This window comes from Natrix helvetica, assembly GCF_964273705.1.
Source record: "Natrix helvetica genome assembly, chromosome: 6".
Lineage (NCBI taxonomy): Eukaryota > Metazoa > Chordata > Lepidosauria > Squamata > Natricidae > Natrix > Natrix helvetica.
Window position 1 is genome coordinate 7230510 of NC_138553.1, and position 21558 is coordinate 7252067.

Here is a 21558-nt window from a genome sequence, read left to right on the forward strand (position 1 = left end):
ATCTTCTAAAGATAAAGGTTCCCCTCACACATATGTGCTAGTCGTTCCCGACTCTAGGGGACAGTGCTCATCTCCGTTTCAAAGCTGAAGAGCCAGTGCTGTCCGAAGACGTCTCCATGGTCATGTGGCCGGCATGACTAAACTCCAAAGGTGCACGGAACGCTGTTACCTTCCCACCAAAGGTGGTTCCCATTTTTTCTACTTGCATTTTTAGGTGTTTTCGAACTGCTAGGTTGGCAGAAGCTGGAACAAGGAACGGGAGCTCACTCCGTTACGCAGCACTAGGGATTCTAACTGCTGAACTGCCGAACTTTCTGATCGACAAGCTCAGCTTCTTAGCCATTACAGTAAAAAGAGTAGGAAGTCAATGTTTTTATTTCTCTCCCCGCTCCTTTACCCTACACTCTTTTCCCTTCCGTTTTTTCCTCCCCATTTTCCCCACTATTTTGATTTTCTTTTGCATTTTATATCCTGATAAACTTACTAAAAATTTGCAAAAATAAAGACTTGCTTAATATAAGAATGATGTTCCTAGTTATTAAAGGTCCTGAAAAAAAAGCCAAGAATGCCAAAAGGAAGTCATGACGGGCTTCATTGATTACATAAAAGCATTCAATTGGGTCAGCTATGTCAAGCTGATAAAAGTGCTTAGAAAAATGGGAATTCCAGAACATCTCATTGCCCTCAGGAGAAACCTTAAGAATAACAGAACAACAGTTGGAAGAGACCTTGGAGGTCTTCTAGTCCAACCCCCTGCTCAAGGCAGGAAATCCTATAACCTTTTAGACAAGTGGTTATCCGACATCTTCTTACAAGTTTCCAGTGATGGAGCACCCACAACTTCTGGAGGCAAGCTGTTCCACTGGTTAATTGTCCTCCCTGTCAGGAAATTTCTCCTTAGTTCTAGGTTGCTTCTCTCCTTGATGAGTTTCCATCCATTGATTCTTGTCCTGCCTTCAGGTGCTTTGGAGAATAGGTTGACCTCCTCTCTTCTTGTGGCAAGCCCTCAAATATTGGAAGACTGCTATCATGTCACCCCCTACTCCTTCTTTTCACTAGACTAGGCATACCCCATTCCTGCAACCGTTCTTCGTATGTTTTAGCCTCCAGTCCCTTTTGTGGCTCTTCTCTGCACTGTTTCTAAAGTCTCAACATCTTTTTATATCATGGTGATATAAACTGGATGCAATATTCCAAGTGTAGTCTTACCAAGGTGTAAAGGCAGATCAGGAATAAAGACGGGTCAGGAAGACATCATTCTGTGTCCACAGAATGGACACAACATGGCCAAAAAAAGACTATCCCAGGTTTGCAAAGGAATGTGACAAGATTGAATACTCTCCTCTTATTTATTCAACCTATGTGCTGAATATACACTAAGGGAAGGTGAGTATGGTTTTAAAATTTGGAGAGGAAGATCAATAACTTGCGTTACGCTGATGAGACTATTCCAAAAGCTGAAAATACAATGGCTCTGCCAGCTCCAGTAATAAACGTCAAGAAGTGCAGTGGGGGGGGAAATGGAACTTTAATTAAAAAGACCAAAACTAATGACTACAGGTAAATGAACCAGCCTTAAGGATAGATAATGAAGATTTCAGAGTGGTAGATGGCTTCTGCTATTTTAGGATCAACCATCCACAGTAGAAGAAAATGAAGTCAAGAAATATGTCATAAGGGTAGCGCTTGGTAGAGTAGCCGTGAAAGACTTTGAAAAGTTATTCAGATCCCAGGATGTGTCTACGACTATAAAGATTAGAATTGTGCAAGCTGCGGTTATTTCCTGTGACACTCTATGGAAGCGAAAGTTTAATGAAAATTAAATGCCAAAGAAAGTTCATCGGTGAAGAGTTCCCTTGATCAACACATTCGTGTTGGCATTTACTTACAAAATGTTGCTTAAGCTTGGACAAAAATTTCTTCATTATTTTGTCATGATGCTCTTGAAACCTCAACAGCTTAGGAAAACCAGGAATAAAAAACCCTAAAATTGGGGAAAGTAGGGGAGGGAAGAGAGATATCATCATGAATAAGCAACTATCCATCCATCCATCCATTCATCCATCTTTCTATCTATCTATCATCTATCTATCTATCTATCATCTATCATCTATCATCTATCAATCAATCAATCAATCTATCTATCATCTATCAATCTATCAATCTATCAATCTATCTATCATCTATCAATCTATCTATCATCTATCTATCTATCATCTATCTATCTATCTATCTATCTATCTATCTATCTATCTATCTATCTATCATCTATCTATCTATCTATCTATCTATCTATCTATCTATCTATCTATCATCTAGTTACTTATTTATTTCACCACAAGGCGATGCTGCATCCGGCAGTAACTTAGTAAGCAATGTTAAATAAAAATATACCACTTAAATAAGATTATTAATCTACACCTAGGTAATGAAGCATCAAAATCCGAGCTATAACAATGGGAAAGATGAAAAAGAAAGTGAAAGTGGAAGGGAACAGAAAAGGATGAGCAGTAGCAAGGTGAATTGTCTCAATCATAGGGGTGAAAGGTGCTTTGCTAGAGGACTTGAAGGCTAAGATGGGGACAGACCAGGCTGAACAAAGTCTAGTTTGTAGCCATTAAGAGCTGATCTCAATTTGATGGCTTACGGTCAATGATTCTAGGTTTAACGCAACTGGACGTTCAGTAGCTTTTGAAAGCATGTTATGTGAACCAGACCACTGCAGGAAGCCATACAGGCAGTCCTCAACTTATAACAGTAACAGAGGCAGCCCATTATGTTTGTAAATCATGACAATGGTAAAGCAGGTCATCACCTAACCAGACCCCATTTTACCACCTTTTCTATGCCTCTGGTAAAGCCAGGGGTGTCCAAACTTGGGAACTTTAAGACTTGTGGACTTCAACTCCCAGAATTCCCCAGCCAGCCATGCTGGCTGGGGAATTCTGGGAGTTGAAGTCCACAAGTCTTAAAGTTCCCAAGTTTGGACACCCCTGGGTTAAGCGGATGTGAAGATCATTCAGCAAACTCATTGTTCACCATAGGGTAATTTTGCTGAAGCCCAGAAGGTAAAGATCCGTTTTCAGCCAAAACGTCGTAAATCGGACTCGTGACTGTAGGACACTGCCAAAAGCCATAAATGTGGGCTGGTTGCTGAGCACCTGAAATGTGGTCATACAATCCAGGGAGTTTGTGGGAGAGGAGGGTTGTCAGAATTTTGTAAGTACTTTTTGGGGATCCATTGTAAGTTTCAACTGTGACTAAGCAACCAGTTGTAAATCAAGGACTATCAGTAATACCATTTGTTTCAGCTCTTTGTGATACCCATAATATCTTTGGCTAGTCAACTTGGTTTAGGACAGTGGTATGAACCAGTGGTGGGATTCAAAGTGCTTTTACTGTGGGTTCTGTGGGTGTGCCTTGGTGGGCGTGGCAGGGGAAGGCCTAGTTACATGCAGGATCGCATCCTGCCCCACACATCCCTACGACCAATTCGCTCACACAGAGAGGGACTTCTCCGGGTGCCGTCCGCCAAACAGTGTCGGGGGGCGGCACCCAGGAGCAGAGCCTTCTCTGTGATGGGCCCAGCCCTGTGGAATGACCTCCCCCGTGACATCAGGATTACTTCCGATCTCCGCTCCTTCCGTGTACAGCTGAAGACCCACCTCTTTCAATTATCTGGCCTGGCTCAACCGTAATTTTTCTCACTCCTCCTGACTGTCTTTTTAAATTTTAAATTTTAATTGTACATTGGGTCTTTTATAATTGGGGTATTTTAATGGGGATTTTAACTGTCTAAATGTTGTAATTGGTTACCTCCTCCGTGCATGTGTGTCTCTGTATTTTTGTATGTTTATGTGTTTGTACACATGTTTCTATGTTCTATATGCCCATTGTACGCCGCCCCGAGTCCTGCCTGGAAAGGGAGCGGCTAATAAATTCAAATTTATTATTTATTATTACTGTAAAAAATCTCCATTCCCTCCCCGCTCCAGGGAAAGGTTACTGCAAAATCTCCATTTCCTCCCAATCAGCTGCGATTCTGGAAGCAGAGAATAGATGGGGGCGGGGCCAGCCAGAGGTGGTATTTACCGGTTCTCTGAACTACTCAAAATTTCCACTACAGGTTCTCCAGAACTGGTCAGAACCGGCTGAATACCACCTCTGGTATGAACCCAGCCATAATGTTTCAGAACTGAAAAGCAAAATTCTAAATGTAATTCTTTAAAAAACAAAGGTTTGCTAAAAAGATTTAATGTGAAGAGGCCAGTTTAGCTATCATGACATTGAATGAAACCTCAGTTACCTACCATGCATAGCATGCTTGGGCCCCGATAGCAGTTTCACTAAAGCCCAGAAAGCATCTTCTTCGTTCATGTACATTAGGAGCAATGCGGTTATGTGGCTCATCCCTTGGCAGTATCCAACCTCCTGGGGGAAAAGCAGACAAAACCGTTGCAAAATTGGGGTACACATGCAAAGAACCCTAAAGCCATGACGCTCACTTTTTCTCCCGCAAGGGTAGATAAGAGTGTGAATGATGATGATATTTGGAGGAAGGGTATCCCTGAGGATTAGTTCTCCGTCTGACTTTGCACGGAGAACGGAAAAGGAAAGCGAGACTGGTGGAACTAGAGTTTCTACAGGACAAGCTATCATGATCTAATGTTTTTATCCTGAAGATGTGGAGGGGCCCCTAAGACAGTGTTTCTTAACCTTGGCTACTTAAGAGCACGCTGGCTTGGGAATTCTGGGAGTTGAAGTCCATGTATTTTAAACCAGTCAAGGTCAAGAAACACTGCTCTAAGGCAGAGGTCTCCAACCTTGGCAACTTTAAGCCTGGCGGACTTCAACTCCCAGAATTCCCCAGCCAATGGCTGGTTGCCAAGGTTGGAGACCCCTGCTCTAAGGAAATGTTGACTATAAAGTTAGGAGAGGACAAAGGAGTCCTTTCTTTCCCTTTTCTGCACTTTGACCTGTTGTTATTCCACATCTTTAGCTTATTCCACGTAATCTTTAGCTCCTCTCCCCTGTTTAGGTGACTAGATGAACCCTCGGGATGAAATTCTAGTTAGTACAAAAAGAGCCTTCAAGACAGAAAAGTTGTACTTCAGAAGGAAGTCAACAGAAAACCTCTGATTACATTTCTCTCCTTTCAAACAGATTCATTTGAACTAAGAATTTGGACCTGAAATGTCCATATTAATTTAGTCAAACATATTCCCCAAATTGAGACTAAACCAGCGATGGCGAACCTTTTTTGGCTCATGTGCCTTAAGTGGGGCTAGCGCAGGGGGGTCGTGTGCGGGCATGCCGCACCTGTAATGCAATGCGCGACCCCCACAGTGTGCATGCGCGCACTACAGGCGCGGCCCCCATTTTTTGCATGCTTTTTTCACCCTCCCCAGACTCCAGAGGCTTTATAGGAGCCTGGGGAGGGCAAATGCCATTGGTTTGCCATCCCGGGACCATACCATCATTTAGTGCTTATGCTACCTTAAAGAGTTTTGTTGAGTTTCATGGAAACTCAATCTGACAATTCTTCATTTGAAAGACTTTGCTGGATGTGAATGAGCAGAATTCACAGTCAATTAACAAAAAGGTTTTTTGTCGGGACAAGGAGTTTGCCTCATGCTCTTGGGAAACCTCGATCAGAACACCATTGTTGTCTTTTCAGGAACATTTGTAACTTTCTGTTCCAGAATTCCACAACTATTTCTCAGCATGTGACCCAGCTCGATAACACTGCTAAAACCTATTAAGCATAACATGTAGCATTTTATTGGCTGAGTGAACTTATTCACCACTTTTTTTACAGTTTTTGATCTTAATAGTTCCAGGCAAGCATTTGCAAAACAACCTTTGATAGCATCTGGCCAAGAATCAGAAATTATTTTCTTTTTACACCTGCTGGGCCAAACAACCCAATACAGAATCACGTCTATTCAAACTCGCTGTTTTTGTGTTGCCCTTGAGAATTCTATTTCCATGAATTCAATATCTTTTAAGAGTGACCTATGTAACTGACTGTGTATAAATGCAGAGAAGCATGCACAGAGCATCTTACCGTATTATAAACAGAATATGCAGCTAAGACATGGAACAAAGATTGTTGCCTAGAGGGGAGAAAAAAAACCAGAATGTAACTATACAAAATCAAAATGTGTTTTGGAGTCAGGTTACAGGAAAAATTACTTGTGATGTAAAATGTTGCCGGCTTAATTTCATATCAGTCCTATTTTGTACATCTGCATAACCCTGCACACTGAAAACAGCCTGCTATTTTACAAAGATTGGCTATCTATCTATTATGTATGTGTGTGAGTTGTAAAAGCAAGAACATCAGCGTTCCATTATATGATAAAATATTTACAAAAGCTCTCTTTGAAAGGAAAAAAAAGACCACACAGTGGATTGCCTATCTGGAAAAGAGTTCTGTTACAACCAAAGAAACGGAGCATTGAAGGAAACAGACGGTTGTAGAGAATCATTCATTTTACAAAATGTAAATAGGGTATTTTGTAAAAATACGCTGAAACCTGGACACCTGAGGTACACGTGTCTAGCTTGCCCTTCCATTCACTCTCATCCACATTTTAACCCCAATCTGAATTCTGGCTCCAGGGAGTATGCAGAATCCTCACAACTTTATTTTTTATCCCGTCTTTTATTGTTTTTACAAATAACTTAAGGCAGCAAATATATTCAACACACTTTCCTCTTCCTCATTTTCCCCACAACAATCCTGTGAGGTGAACTGGGCTGAGAGAGAGTGACTGGCCCGAAGCCAACCAGCTAGCTTTGATGCCGAAGGCAGGACTAGAACTCACCATCTCCTGGTGACTGGCTCAAGGTCACTCAGCTGGTTCTCCTGCCTGAAAGCAGGAGTCAAACTGATGGTCTCCTACTTTCCAGCTTGGTGCTATAACCACTAGATCAAATTTTCTTTTGATTTTCTTTCTGATTTACTAACTTGGTTTCCTTATCCTTACCACAGAATTCCTTCCTCTCTTGTGCATAGATACAGTCACTCTGAAGTTGAAATTTTGACCTCCTCCTCCTCCTGACAAAATGTATGGACACTCGCCAGAGAAAACATACCATCTTGTAAGCTCTCTGCAATCCAAGAGAGGCACCCACCGAAGAGGAAACAGTACAGGCAGTCTTTGAGTTATGACTGTAACTGAACCCCACCCCCAAATTATGGTTATAAGTCATGATGGTCGTAAAGCAAGTCACAATGTGACTGGGCCTGATTTTACAATCTTTTTCTGCAGCTGCAAAATGCCACGGTCGTTTAAGCAAACACATTGTTCATGATGGGACGGGGTTTTGACAGAAACTGGAAGGAAATGCCAGTTTCCAGCAAAAACGTAAGTCGGGACCATGTGATCACTACAATGCTGCAAACCGTTGTAAAAGTAGCCAAGCGGCTGCGCACTTAAACTCCCGTCATGTGCCTGTGGAGTTGTGTGCAGATGTTAGCACTTCCAATTCAAATTGTTCTAGTGATTCACTGTAACTGCCAGTCGTAAGTCGAGGACTACCTATAACCGGGGGACATGGAAACAAGCCCACTTTTTAGTGGGACCCTGTTAAGATATTCATGACTGGGAGAGACATGGGAACAAGGCCAGCCAATGAATAGGCATAGCAACGAAATCAGCCAATGGGAGCTTAAACAGATTTGTCTGGGCTTGTCTGCTGAAATGAAACTAACTGCTTGTGTTTGCCTGTAACTCTCCTGCCTTGTCTTTACTTGCAATAACCACCTGTTGGTATTGTACATTTATTCATGTATTCTTATGTATATAATGAATCCTGCTGCATCAGTTATCTGTTTGTGCTTCTGGGTTTGAATTTATGCAACAAACTCTGACAGCCCCTCCTTCTGGAATACTATGTCGTTGAAAGTTAGAGTGGCTCCTTTCCTGTTAATCATCAGGAGAAGTTCCAATGCTGCTCTTCCAGGGCCTTTGAGGAATGAATGTTATTGTTATCTCCAAGTCATGAGAGCTATCTGACAAATTTTATTGTGAACGTTTCCTCACGTTATTACGTCTCTCGTTGCCAATTATCAATCTGTTGGTTTGATCACTGTTGTTCTTGTCTTGTTCACTGTATTGAGCCATTCAAACAGAAATTGTGTAAACAAACCAATACGGGGAAATGCAATTTATTTTTTTAAAAAACAAAACCCAGAGTCTTGCTCGCATACAGCTTTAGTCATAAGAGGTTGCAATGCTAACCCATGACACGGTATTTCAACGCAATCGTCCCAAAGCGAAGGGAAAAAAAACATGTTCAAAAATTAGAACAGGCAATTTAGATATATCTAAGAGCTGGGATAATGTTGAGTGGAATTACTGACATTTTATTTTTCCATGATGCTAATTCACTAACTGTTCTGATAATTCTCCTGAGGTTTTTTTTTTTAAAAAAAGTGATCTGCAATTTAATCTGCTCGTCTCTCAGAGAGGGGATACAACTGTCTAAAATAATCACAATCCAAAATCTACTTAGAACAGTCTCACAACTAACTAAACAATAATTTTGTTCATTCAGTTTTGCAAAAGGGAGCTTGGGCAATACTTCATAGTAAAGACAAGTTGACTGTAATACTTAAGAATCCATTTGCAACCTGGTGCTCTTCTGTTGCTTCGGATCTACAACTTACAACACAGGTGGTGAATCTGGAGAGCTGTAATCTTACTGCATCTGAAACCAACTCATAAAAAGGTGTAATTGGCTCTCATAATTTCCAAATATTTTAAATCTAAAAATACTGAAAGAATACTGAATTTTCTTCGTATGTATCTAAGTGGCTCTGGGAGGCTACCAAATATCAACTTTGGATTAATTTAAGGGACTCTTTGGAAGGTAAATCCTAGCAGGTATCTGAATATGGCAAGTTTGGAACACTTTCATTCATGTTAGTTTAGTGTTTCTTTCTGACACTTTAAAATGCAGGGTAACAGCTTTTTAAAATTAGCTTGGGCCATTTCAAAACCAAATGCAGCATTGAGGATTTAATATGGGGAAATATGTCTCTGTTTCAATGTGAAAATGTTCCTATTTTAATAACTTTAAACTCTTTTCTAGAAATCTTGCTAAGGATGCTTTTCTTATGTGGATGCCAGCCTGTTAAATACATATGAGCGTGATTCTGCTTTGAGTTTCACAGCGTCACATGCATTTTTGAGTCCAGATCTCCCATGGGAGAGACAGAGAGAAAATATCTGTAGTTCAGGGTTGAACTGTGAAATCCTTGGTGCTCTCTGAGCTCGGTAGTTTTTTTGCAGACATTTCATTACCCAGCTGGGTAACATCATCAGTGGACAAACCTCTGCAAGAAAACCAGCAAGTTCAAAGAGTACCAAAGATCTCACAAAGAGACATTAAGCTGGAATCAAGGGGATGGGAGAAAGTTTCGCCCTGGAAGACAGGAGACAACATTTTGTTGCACCTCTGTATAGATTAAATCTCTTGGAAGTTCTAGACCAGAGATTCCCAAACTTGGCAACTTTAAGAGTTGTGGACTTCAACTCCCAGAATTCCGCAACCACCTATACTGGCTGGAGAATTCTGGGAGTTGAAGTCCACAAGTCTTACAATTGCCAAATTTGGGGACCTCTGTTCTAGACAATATAAAAGCAACAAGATCCACATGGAAGGAGTCGATTTAGCTTCACTCACTTTACTCCATATCTATCTCGGAACATGATGTGATCCCGATAGGTCCGATTAACATCCAGATCAATTTGCCGGATATCTGGAGAGGCTCCTCTTGCTCGAGTTTTTAAAGTCTAGAGGGGAGAAAGAGAGAAACAATCAACAAATGTATATACGCCAAGACTTCACTGCTCATTTTAGCTCATCATCCTTTTTCAATGACTCTCCACTTCTCACAAAGGCCATAAACCTATTTTGCTTGGGCTGAGGAAAGCAAAACTGATTTGCTCTCTTACAAAATATCTTCTTCCAACAAGAGGCAGGATTTTAAGTACCGGTAGTGCTCCATTTACACCAGTTCATTTAAAGTTCAAAGTTATAACGGCACCGAGAAAAGTGATTTCTATTTTTCACGCTTATGACTGTTGCGCCATCCCCATAGCCATGTGATCAGAATTCGGACATTTGGTTCATATTTATGACAGTGGTAGTGTCCCAGGGTCATGGGATGACCTTTTGTAACCTTCTCACAAGCAAAATCCAGATTCACTTGTTAGTAACTTTACAATTGCAGGGATTCACTTAACGACTGTGGTAAGAAAGCTGGTAAAATGGGGCAAAACCTCACTTAACAAATGTCTCACTTAGCAATATAAAATTTGGGCTTCATTGTGGTCGTAGATTGAGGACTACCTGTACAAGCAGTCAACCATAGTGAATATCCCTCTGAACTGCAACAACAGGGAGATTCAAGTGGAAAAGGATATTACATCCACATCCTTCTGCCGGCTTCCATATTTGCAAATGGGAGGAACCATGACAAGGAATGTTGATCTAGAAAATAATTGGTAGGCCCAAATGTTTTCGAGATCAACATCCCTTGTCATGGTCAACCCAGTGTACCTCCTGGTGAAAGGAACGAAAGGAACGTCTTAAATTTGTTCTATTGATCAGGGAGCGCTGTGAAGAATCAAAAGTGGCGTATGAGGTTAAGAGAAGCAGCTGCTTCTGAAGTTTTCGCATGTTGCAGAAAATTCTACCTGTCAGTCAAGCCATCCAGATGTTTAAGAACTTCCAGAATTGTAGAGGTCATGCGCTAAGAAATTCTGAGAGCTGCAGTCCCAGGAGACATCAATTTAGGAAGAGCATTGTATTGTAACCCTAGTGTGCAGCAGCTGCCAAAAAAGCCAACACAGTTCTAGGCTGCATCAACAGAGGGAGAGAATCAAGATCACGTGAAGTGTTAATACCACTTTATAATGCTTTGGTAAGGCCACACTTGGAATACGGCATTCAGTTTTGGTCTCCGCGATGTAAAAAAGATGTGGAGACTCTAGAAAGAGTGCAGAGAAGAGCAACAAAGATGATTAGGGGACTGGAGACTAAAACATATGAAGAACGGTTGCAGGAACTAGGTATGTCTAGCTTAAGAGAAAGAAGGACTAGGGGAGACATGATAGCAGTCTTCCAATATCTCAGGGGTTGCCCCAAAGAAGAGGGAGTCAAACTATTCTCCAAGGCACCTGAGAGTAGAACAAGAAGCAATGGGTGGAAACTAATCAAGGAGAGAAGCAACTTAGAACTGAGGAGAAACTTCCTGACAGTTAGAACAATTAATCAGTGGAACAGAAGTTGCCTCCAGAAGTTGTGAATGCCCCAACACTGGAAGTCTTTAAGAATATGTTGGATAGCCATCTGTCTGAAACGGTATAAGGTTTCCTGCCTAGGCAGGGAGTTGGACTAGAAGACCTCCAAGGTCCCTTCCAACTCTACTATTGTATTGTATTGTATTGTATTGTATTGTAACTGTGGGGTTGAAAGGAAACCACCAAGCTCACTTAAACACACTGAGGACACCTTAGTTCAATCCTGAGCTACTAATATTCTCTTCTATTGGTAGCATCCTACGTAGGTTTTGGTCTACAGGATGAGAATCTGCCCTAAATTACAATTTTTGACAGCACAATTTCCCGCCAACGTTCACTGAAAGTGAAAGGAAATAGGTGCATTGAGCGTCTGGCAGGTTTAAATGTAATTATTAATTTCCCAAGGAAAACAGTAGCAGATGAACTTCTGTGTGCACCCACCCCCGCGTTTCAAAATTGAATTTCTGGATTTCCAAATTGAAAAGTAACAATTTAAACACAAATACAACATCCAAAAACGAATGTGAAAAACAGAATAAACATGATATAAGACTGTTTCTTGGGGTACCTGAAGCATTTGCTTATCTGTTTTATTAACTCGATGTATAAGGTTGTGCAACTCAAAAACAATGTGACTCTGTTTGGCACACAACACATAGGCATACACACAAAACAAACAATAAACCAGGGCAGGTAAGGGAAAATCTTGTGAAATGTTCCTGAGAAACTACAATGGTTCTCAACGTAGCGAAAACATACTGAACTCTGGAATCTTTTCAGTAGGAAGAAGAAAAACTGCACCAATCTTCAGGCGTACAAATTAAGTTGGAATTGTACTCAGGTTCTTGCCTAACGGATAATTTTAATTTAGGGTTCCTATTACTCAGCACTTTTCCAGAAGAAAAACAGATTTAAAAATGGGAAAGAATGGCATTTATTTTACACCAATGGATTACATTTACTATTTGCTGCATTATAGCAATAACACTTTGGCTCATATACCGTTTCACAGGGCTTTACAGCCCCTCTCTAAGCGGTTTGCTGGGTCAGCCTCTTGCCCCCAACAATCTGGGTCCTCATTTGACCCACCTCGGAAGGATGGAAGGCTGAGTCAACCTTGAGCCGGTGAGACTCGAACTGCCAAACTGCAGTCAGCAGACGTAGCCTGCAGTACCGTACTCTAACCGCTGCGCCACCATTATGTAAAGCAAAAGCTCCATGTTTCACTTCCTGGCTTGGAAACTCACGTTATAATAACCTCTCATTTCTTCTTTCATTTTTGAGACGTCGAGTAACAGGGACCAGATTTCGCCTCTCAGCTGCAATGGAATTCCTTTATAGATTCTTCTGTGAAACTGCGCCCGAAAAAGAAAAGCAAATGTAATTAACATGCACAGAAGTAAATTGGACTGAAATTATTACATGATTGAAATTGCAATATCCAGAGGTACAGGTAGTCCTCAACCTACGACCACAATTGAGTCCAAAATTTTTGTTGTTAGGGAGGCATTTGTTAAATGAGCTTTGCCCCGCTTTATGACCTTGTTCATTGGCATTGTTAAGTTACTAACACGATTGTTAAGTGAATCTGGCTTCCCCCCACTGTCTTTGCTTCTCAGGAGGTCACAGAAGCTGATCACATGACATACACGCACACACCCCTGGGGACACTGCTACCGTCATAAATATGAGTCAGTTACCACGCATCCGAATTCTGATCATGAGACCATGGGATGCTGCAATGGTCATAAGTTTGAAAAACGGCCATAGGTCACTTTTTTTTCAGTGCCATGGTAACTTTGAATGGTCACTAAACAAACTGTCGTAAATCGAGGACCACCTGTATTAGCCATATGTTTTCAAAGCAGAGATGGCTCTTAGGATTTGGCTGGAGGCTACAGCCAATGCAAAATTGAGCATTGCTGAAAACTGGTTACACTGCAGATCTCATCAACCAAAGATTACTAACTGGCGGGGATCCCAAGACGGGATCCCTTTTCTACAGTGGCCTCCGCTATGTGGAATATCTTTCTCTCAGAGATTAGCTGCTTTCCGTATTATCTCTATTTTTACCCTGAAATGCACTCTTAGGCATAGATGAGCTAGGACTATTTAAGTCAGAACGGATGCTGGATGAGATATCCTTATTAAATAAATTATGATTTGGAGGAGAGAAAAAAAGTTTAAACAAATCAATAAATGAAACTGACCTTTAATCTCCTGGCTTTAGATCGTAATTTACAAACCAAAGATTCCAAACGGATTTCACAATTATAAACCTTTAATTACTATGTCATGTAGTACATGGGAAATAGTGGATTTTGTAAAGCGGCCCAATATGGCTCTTACTTTTAACTAGCTGATAACCCGGCATTGCCTGGGTATTTATTAATCCCAACCTTCCTTCCATGAACGTTTCCACAATTTCTAAGGTTGGATTTTCCTCCTTACCAGAGGGAGCTCCCTTGTGGTGTACTGTGAAGTGGTTACCATGGCAACTCCACAGCTCTGTACAGTAGAAGCTATTTTAAGGCAGTATTGTAGAAGCCATTTTAAGGCACAACAGGCTGTATCTTAACAGAACACACACCCTGAGGGCTGTTAGGGGTGTCTTACCCCCACACTATTTGTTTCAAGAGAGTAAGTCATCTGTGTACCAAGTTTGGTTGAAATTGCTCGAGGCGTTCCAGAGTTATATGGGGACATACACACAGACAGCCATTTATATATATTATAGATTATTAAGCAGTCAACATTAAATCCTTCAGAACCATGCACTTTTTCAAGCCCATGTATTTGAGAATGAAAAAGATTGTGATCCTTCAAATATCAAATTTATAGGAGTTAATAAACTACATTTTTATCCCGTTTCTAATAATATTCAACCAAGGTGCATACAAATAACATGTTTACCAGTCAGCTCAGACACAGTATGTGTCCACTTTATCCTCCTGTTCAAAATTTTAATTCCTATCCTAATTACTACTTTTGAAATTGGAATATAGCTTTATTGATGGTTGTGAAATGTATTCTTGATATAAATACAATTTAGGAAACGCTAGAGGGCTTTGCGTGGCATCACTGAAATTGATCAAGATCAAAATCTACTGTTGAAGTACACTGAATAAGCAGATTTCTGGGGCAATGATATCCGTTGTTGTTTTTTAACATATTTCTTTTATCACACAAGAAATAATTCAGCCTTGTATTTAACCAATCCTTAAACCATGACCACATAACAAAGCATTCCTCTGCCTTTCTACAATGTCAATAATAACAACATCCATCCACATAAAACTCATGACACTTTTAAAAATGTCAAAGTGCTTTATATTCTCGAAATTTATCCATATCAGTGTTTCTCAGCATGCTAGCTGGGGAATTCTAGGAGTTGAAGTTCACACATCTTAAAGATGCCAAGGTTGAGAAACACTAATTTACAATTCTTTGGGGCAATTTATTGCTATATCCATTTTTCATACACGAATTACAGCTGACACTGTGATTTATCAAACTACAAATCACTATCAAATCTAGAGAACAAGTGTACAATTATAGCTATTCCCAAACCAAGACTTTAAAAATTAGAATTGCAGCCCCCTTTAAAATTAGAATTACAGCCCCCTTTTTAAAAACAACCAGCGTTTCAGAATTTTAATTAAGGGCATGTCAGAATTCAATATAACAGCTATGTCTTCACAACTGAAGCCCCTGTCCCTTTGTAATGTGTGTGTGTGCAAAACAAACAAAGAGGCAGAGTTTTGATTGCATGGCCATTGATATTCCTTAGCCTGCTCCCACCCTCATGCCACTGGACATAATTGAAGTGGGAGGGGGAAGGAGATACATGGTTTAAGTAGGTTTTAAACATAGAATATCAGTAGCTGAGGGGTGAGAACATTGCCTTACATGCACACTGCCTGTAATAGAATAGAACAGAATTGTTTATTGGCGAAGTGTGATTGGATACACGAGGAATTTGTCTTTGGTGCATATGCTCTCAGTATACATAAAAAGACAAGATTCGATCATCCTGTTTATGATCGTACAATGGGTCAGCACGCACGGTTGGAGTTGATTGGCTGGCTGGCTCCTGCACGAGCCAACCGACGCTACGATTGGTTGCCGTGGGTGTAAAAGGAGAGTTTCCCTTTTCTTCTTCTTCTGTGTGCTGTTTTTGGATTTACCTCATGATTTTCCTGACTCTCTTGTCTGCTGTAAATTGTGAAATATATTTATTTATATAAAACTACAAGTTCGTCTCAGTGTCGCTGACTTCATCTGGGCAGCTGATGCGCAATTCGTCCGTTATTTCTTGTCCTGCCCTCAGGTGTTTTGGAGCAGGGGTCTCCGCCCTTGGCCACGTTAAGACTCGTGGACTTCAACTCCCAGAATTCCTCAGCCAGCTTTGCCCCCAGTGTTTTGGAGCAGGGGTCTCCGCCCTTGGCCACTTTAAGACTCGTGGACTTCAACTCCCAGAATTCCTCAGCCAGCTTTGCCCCCAGTGTTTTGGAGCAGGGGTCTCCGCCCTTGGCCACGTTAAGACTCGTGGACTTCAACTCCCAGAATTCCTCAGCCAGCTTTGCCCCCAGTGTTTTGGAGCAGGGGTCTCCGCCCTTGGCCACTTTAAGACTCGTGGACTTCAACTCCCAGAATTCCTCAGCCAGCTTTGCTGGCTGAGGAATTCTAGGAGTTGAAGTCCACGAGTCTTAAAGTGGCCAAGGGCGGAGACCCCTGCTTTGAAGAATAGATCGACTTCCTCTTCTCTGTAACAGCCTGACTGTCACTCTATCTATTCTGCTTCGTTAACTCACTCCTTTGGCTAATGTTATGCTCTGCTACTTTCCTTAGCTAAAAAGTTTTAAGTCACTTATACAGAAACGTCTGCACTTCCTGAAAATCAAGCCTTCTTTTCCCCCTCATCTTACACTATTAACTTCATTAATTATTTCTCCAGCATGTTTTAGTTTTAAAAAAAAAAACTCCTTCAGCAATTATGCAATTCTTGACTTGCATTAGTGCAATCTTAAGCCAAGAATGTCCATTTTATGCTTGTTCTGACTTGCTTACGCAAAGAATTCCAGAACAGACCTTCTGCATCCACTGATGGAAACTAATTAAACAAATTAAAAGCCCACATTTTTTAAAAAAAAAATGTAAAAATAACATTTACCAATGTTAATAAAGATAATCTCAAGGAGATCAGTTAAGACCCTTCTTAAATTTCTACGATTTAACATTCTCTGACTGCTTTAGGTGAACAAAGGGCATATTCTTTTAAAGTACTTTTCAAGGGGTATGTGAAAGTGGATGATCCATAATTCACAGAAAGTCTCATTTAACAGTCCTTCAAGAGCCTGAGACTCTGCTATGAAAAACAACGAGAACCTTCTTGCTAAAGAAGTCATCATTTAAAATATTCACTTTCATCTTTCCTTTCTGTTTCAAACTCTGATAGTTCAAAAGAGAAAACTACCACAGTAGCAATGCTTGAGAAGAAGGAATTATACTTCTTTATCTACCACTAAGCAATCATTACATGATTTAGCATACTCAAAAGCAGAGACATTGCCCTGACAACAAAAGTGTGTATAGTCAAGGCTATGTTTTTCCAGTTGCAATGGATGGCTGTGAAACTTGGACCATAAGAAAGGCTGAGCACCAAAGAATGGAGGCCTTTGAACTCTGGTGCTGGAGAAGACTCCTGCAAGTCCCTTGGACTGCAAGGCCATCAAACCGCTCAGTCCTAGAGGAGATCAACCCTGATTGCTCTTTAGAAGGCCAGATCCTGAAGATGAAACTCAACTACTTTGGTCACCTAATGTGAAGGAAGGACTCACTGGAGAAGAGTCTCATGCTGGGAAGGATTGAGGGCAAAAAAAGAAGAGGACGACAGAGAAGGAGGTGGCTGGATGGAGTCACCGAAGCAGTCGGTGTGAGCCTAAATGTACTCCAGAGGATGATAGAGGACAGGAAGGCCTGGAGGAACGTTGGCCATGGGGTCGCGATGGGTCAGATACGACTTCACAACTAACAACAACAAAGCCAAGATTCAGCTTACATCAAACTACAGGCTGTTATCATGGAAACAAGCAAGAATTAGATGGAGCATTCTTAATCTAATTCTAGGATCAGACACATACATCAACCTCCACGGTCGTATGAAGAGGTCCAGTGGCTTTCCATAAAGAGATCAGTTCTGAATCAATATGGGAAACCAGTTTACTGTCTTTGTCTACATTTAAGTTCTAGTGAAGATATGATTATTTGTTTAGTTGCAGTAAGCGCATGGAAAGAATTGTGTGCTCCATCTCTCCTGTGTACAGATTATGCTCTTCTTTTTTGCAAGCAATGATGAGCATCATATTGGCACCAGTCTTAATGCTCCCTGTGGCTAGCTGAAAATTACATTGAACAGCGCAGAATCAAGTTAGCACATTTTTTTCCCTTAAAGTAATATTGAACTATATGGCCACGTATACCGAAGCTTTTGTCAAGAATTGCTTCAAGGGGATAAAAAAGCAACTTCTCTGTATCTTAGTAATTTTATAAGAGCTTCGCCATACCAAACATTGTGTTTTATAATATTCAGGAGTATGTTTTTTATAGGTCATAAAATGGAAAGATTCCTATAAAGGAAAGAAGTATAAAGCAGGCTTGGAGTAGAGCAATGTCAACAACACAACCCCAATAGGCAGCAGGATAACCTTCCTTCCCCACAAAATAAACTACCTACCAAGGGGGTTTGAGATTATAGCCTCCTCCCATTAAATATTGGCCAAATGATGGCATTTTTCAAAGAAGCACCTGAGCCTTTATATGGGGGTCAGGGATGAGCAGTTTCTATGATGAAAGAAAGGAAGCAGGTGGATTTTATAAGATTTTGTTTATTTGTTCAATTTCTCACAGCCACTAATCTCAAATGACTCAGGATGGAGAACATGAGGGAGAAGAGGAGAAAAGAGAAGAGTGGTTGAAGGAGGGGAGAGGAGGGGAGAGGAAAGGAGAGGAGAAGGGAGGAAGGGGGAGAGGAAGGGAAGGGAGGAGAGAACAGAGGGGAGGGGAGGAGGGGAAGGAGAGAGGGGAGGAGTGGGCAGGGAGACAGGAGAGGATAACCGAGAAACCAAAATTATATATACCAAGAAAATTATAACCAAGCAACACACTCATGGCTCCAAGCCTGGGCACATAACCAGTTCTTCACCACCTTGCAAAAGACCAACAGGGTCAATGTCATTGCAATCTCTGAAGGGAGAATCTTCTGGAAGTCAGGTGCTACAGCTGAGAAGGCACGCCATCTATTCCCCATCAGCTGACAGTTCTTGGGTGACAGGGCTTGTAAAATCTCCAGACCGCCAGACCAAATTAGATGGGTGGAAACAACTGGGAAGATAAGATTACCTCAGGTAATCCAGTTCCAAGCCACGAAGAGCTTCAAAGGTGACAACCAACACCTTGAATTGCATCTGGAAATGCTCTGGAAACGGTTCACATGCCAGTGATGTTATATGTGCATTTATTACCCATGCAGCCACATTCTCTTCTATAAGTCCTGATTTATAACTGTTTAGTGACCTTTCAAAATGACAACAGCACTGGAAAAAATGACTCATGACTGTTTTTCACACTTTAAGACCGTTACATGGTTACATGATCAAAATTCAAGCCATTGACTCATATTTATGACGGTTGCAATGTTCTGGGGTCATGTGATCACCTTTTGTGGCCTTCTTACAAGCCACGTCAATGGGAAGCCACATTCACTAAACTTAAGTGTTAACTAAAACAACTGTGGCGATTCACTTAACAACTGTGGCAAGAAAGGTTGTAAAAATGAAGCAAAGTTCATTTAACAACTGTCTTGCATAGCAACATAAATTTTGGGCTCGACTGGGGTAGTAAGTCAAGGACTACCTAGAGTTGAAGCTTCCGAACGCTCTTCAAGGGAAGGCCCCATGTAGAAGAGACTGCAGTAATCCAAATGTGAGGGCACGAGGACATGGGTTTTTCCACTCCTGCTCCACAATTATAAGCCAGAATTTTTGAAATATTTAATAGTTCAGAAATTCTGAAATCCAGCTTCTTTTGTACTCTGTTCTTTTAGCAAATATCACGGTAGGCAGGTTAAAAGTCCAAGGCTGCGATTCGTACTTTTGCATTCAACAAATACAATTGCGGAAGGCAACGCTCAGCTTACCTTATCTGTGTTCTTGTATTTCTCCCAGCTTTTTAACATCTTCAACCATTTTGTAGTTCTTTCAATCTCGAGCTGCTTTTGCTGAAATAAAATCAGAGGCCATTATTCTCTCCACTTCAAATACTCTCAAGGATTCTTTTTTTCAACATTTTATAAGCAGCTAGGAACAGACGTTGTGAAGTTTTTTAACAGCTTTAAATCACTAGCAAATATTTTAAATCAAATGGAAGGCCCACTCAACTGAAGAGACCCCTATCCTAGGTTTTTGCCTTAAACAGGCAGAAGCAGGCGTTCACAATTTTCAGCGAATGAGGAAATAGTTATAGCTGAATTTCTGTGTGCTTAACCACCCACTCCATATGAAAAGACCATATGAAAGGCCTTTTTAAACCAAATTTTGTACCAAAAAGTTTAACTAAAATTAAATATACATTTTAACAGTTTGATTATTTTCTGTACCCTGGGCATTAATACTTACAATTCCTAGAATAGAATAGAATAGAATAGAATAGAATAGAATAGAATAGAATAGAATAGATCTTTATTATGGTCAAAGACCAGCAATAGACATCACTTTTTACAATATATTAAAAAAAAAAATAGTACTGACATTAAAAGTGGATAATAACATCTCTGTTAAGAAAATACACGTTCTCAAACTGTTTGGATCCCTCCCTGCTTTATGTGGGTGTGTGATAAGTATGTAAATATAATGTTCCAAAAATTGTTAAGAGATATCTCTAAATAATTGGTACAAGATGACAGCTATATTTCTGTAACCAATTTTTTTTTGTTGTGGACATTTGCAGCAACACAGAATTTTGCCACTGCACGCGTAGTAGACCGGTTTGAATCCTGGAGGAGAAAGCCTACATAGAAACTGGCAATCCCTCTAGTAAGGGAAGAATATATGCTGACCTACGAACTCTGCATAACTCACAACAGAAGTCGCTGAGTATTAAGGGATAGGTGCAAGTGGCTCTCCAGCTCTATTTTTAGATCATGATCACCTTTTTTTTTGAGATTGCTTGTGAGGTATTAAGGCTCCACTTTTCACTATTGCTTTTCTGATGATGGTACTTCACACTGCTATCTGTATTATCAAATGTATATTTCCAGGAACTGGCGTTCGGCCACTGATTTTCAGAACAAAGGACTGGCAGTAAACTCAAGGAAGCTTGATGGACCAGGAAAGAGCTATTGAAAACTCTTTGAGATGCTATCTATTAAATAGAGCAGGGGTGTCCAAACTTGGCAACTTTAAGACTTGTGGACTTCAACTCCCAGAATTCCCCAGCCTGGGGAATTCTGGGAGTTGAAATCCACAAGTCTTAAAGTTGCCAAGTTTGGACACCCCTGAAATAGAGAGAATCCTCCACTTACAACCATTTGTTTAATGACTGTTTGTTGGCACCGGGAAAAGTGATTTATGACCAGTTTTCACACTTTTATGACCATTGCAGCATCCCCATAGTCACATGATCAAAATTCAGCTGCTTGGCAACTGGCACGTATTTAGGACGGTTGAAGGGTCCCGGGGTCATGTGACCACTTTTTGCGACCTTCTGACAAACAAAGGCAATGGGAAAGCCAGATTCACTTAACAACCGTGAGATTAATTTAAGAAGTAGCAATAATATTAGCATCTGAGAATTATATACCTCTCCACAGTGCTTTACAGCACTCTCTGGACGGTTTACAATCTCATCACATTGCCCCCAACAATCTGGGGTCCTCATTTTATCAATCTCGGAAGGAAGGAAGGCTGAATCAACCCTGAGCCCTGTCAGAATCAAACTCCAGACTGTGGGTAGGGTTTGCCTGCAGTACAGCATTCTAACCACTGTGGCACCAGGTCAAATGCAGTGACTCACTTAATAACTCTGGAAAGAAAGGTCGTAAAACGGGGGGAAACCCGTTTAACAATTGTCTCGCTTAGCAGCAGAAATGTTGGGCTCAATTGTGATTGTACGTTGAGGACTACCGTACCTGTACCTGGATTCTTGCAGCTCAGGTAAGGGATTCTTAACGTTTAAGCCAGGG

At 40.9% G+C, this 21558-nt stretch overlaps 2 protein-coding genes across 8 annotated transcripts in view; one reads left to right on the forward strand and one right to left on the reverse strand.

Moving 5' to 3' along the window:
• Window positions 1–21558, forward strand: part of CELF2 (CUGBP Elav-like family member 2) — an 834627-nt gene that overhangs the window by 609768 nt on the left and 203301 nt on the right. The gene's annotated exons all lie outside the window — the stretch shown is intronic.
• Window positions 1–21558, reverse strand: part of USP6NL (USP6 N-terminal like) — a 142610-nt gene that overhangs the window by 30231 nt on the left and 90821 nt on the right. For all 7 annotated transcript variants that reach the window (XR_014175742.1, XM_081957800.1, XM_081957803.1 and 4 more), the window contains 6 exons: window positions 19516–19596; window positions 12566–12673; window positions 9697–9806; window positions 6068–6116; window positions 4311–4431; window positions 1890–1984 (listed from right to left, as the gene is read on the reverse strand). Coding sequence is in view for 6 of the 7 variants with exons in the window: in XM_081957800.1 (XP_081813926.1) it covers window positions 1890–1984; window positions 4311–4431; window positions 6068–6116; window positions 9697–9806; window positions 12566–12673; window positions 19516–19596 (564 nt within the window). In the remaining variant the exon portion in view is untranslated. The remainder of the gene's footprint in view (window positions 1–1889; window positions 1985–4310; window positions 4432–6067; window positions 6117–9696; window positions 9807–12565; window positions 12674–19515; window positions 19597–21558) is intronic.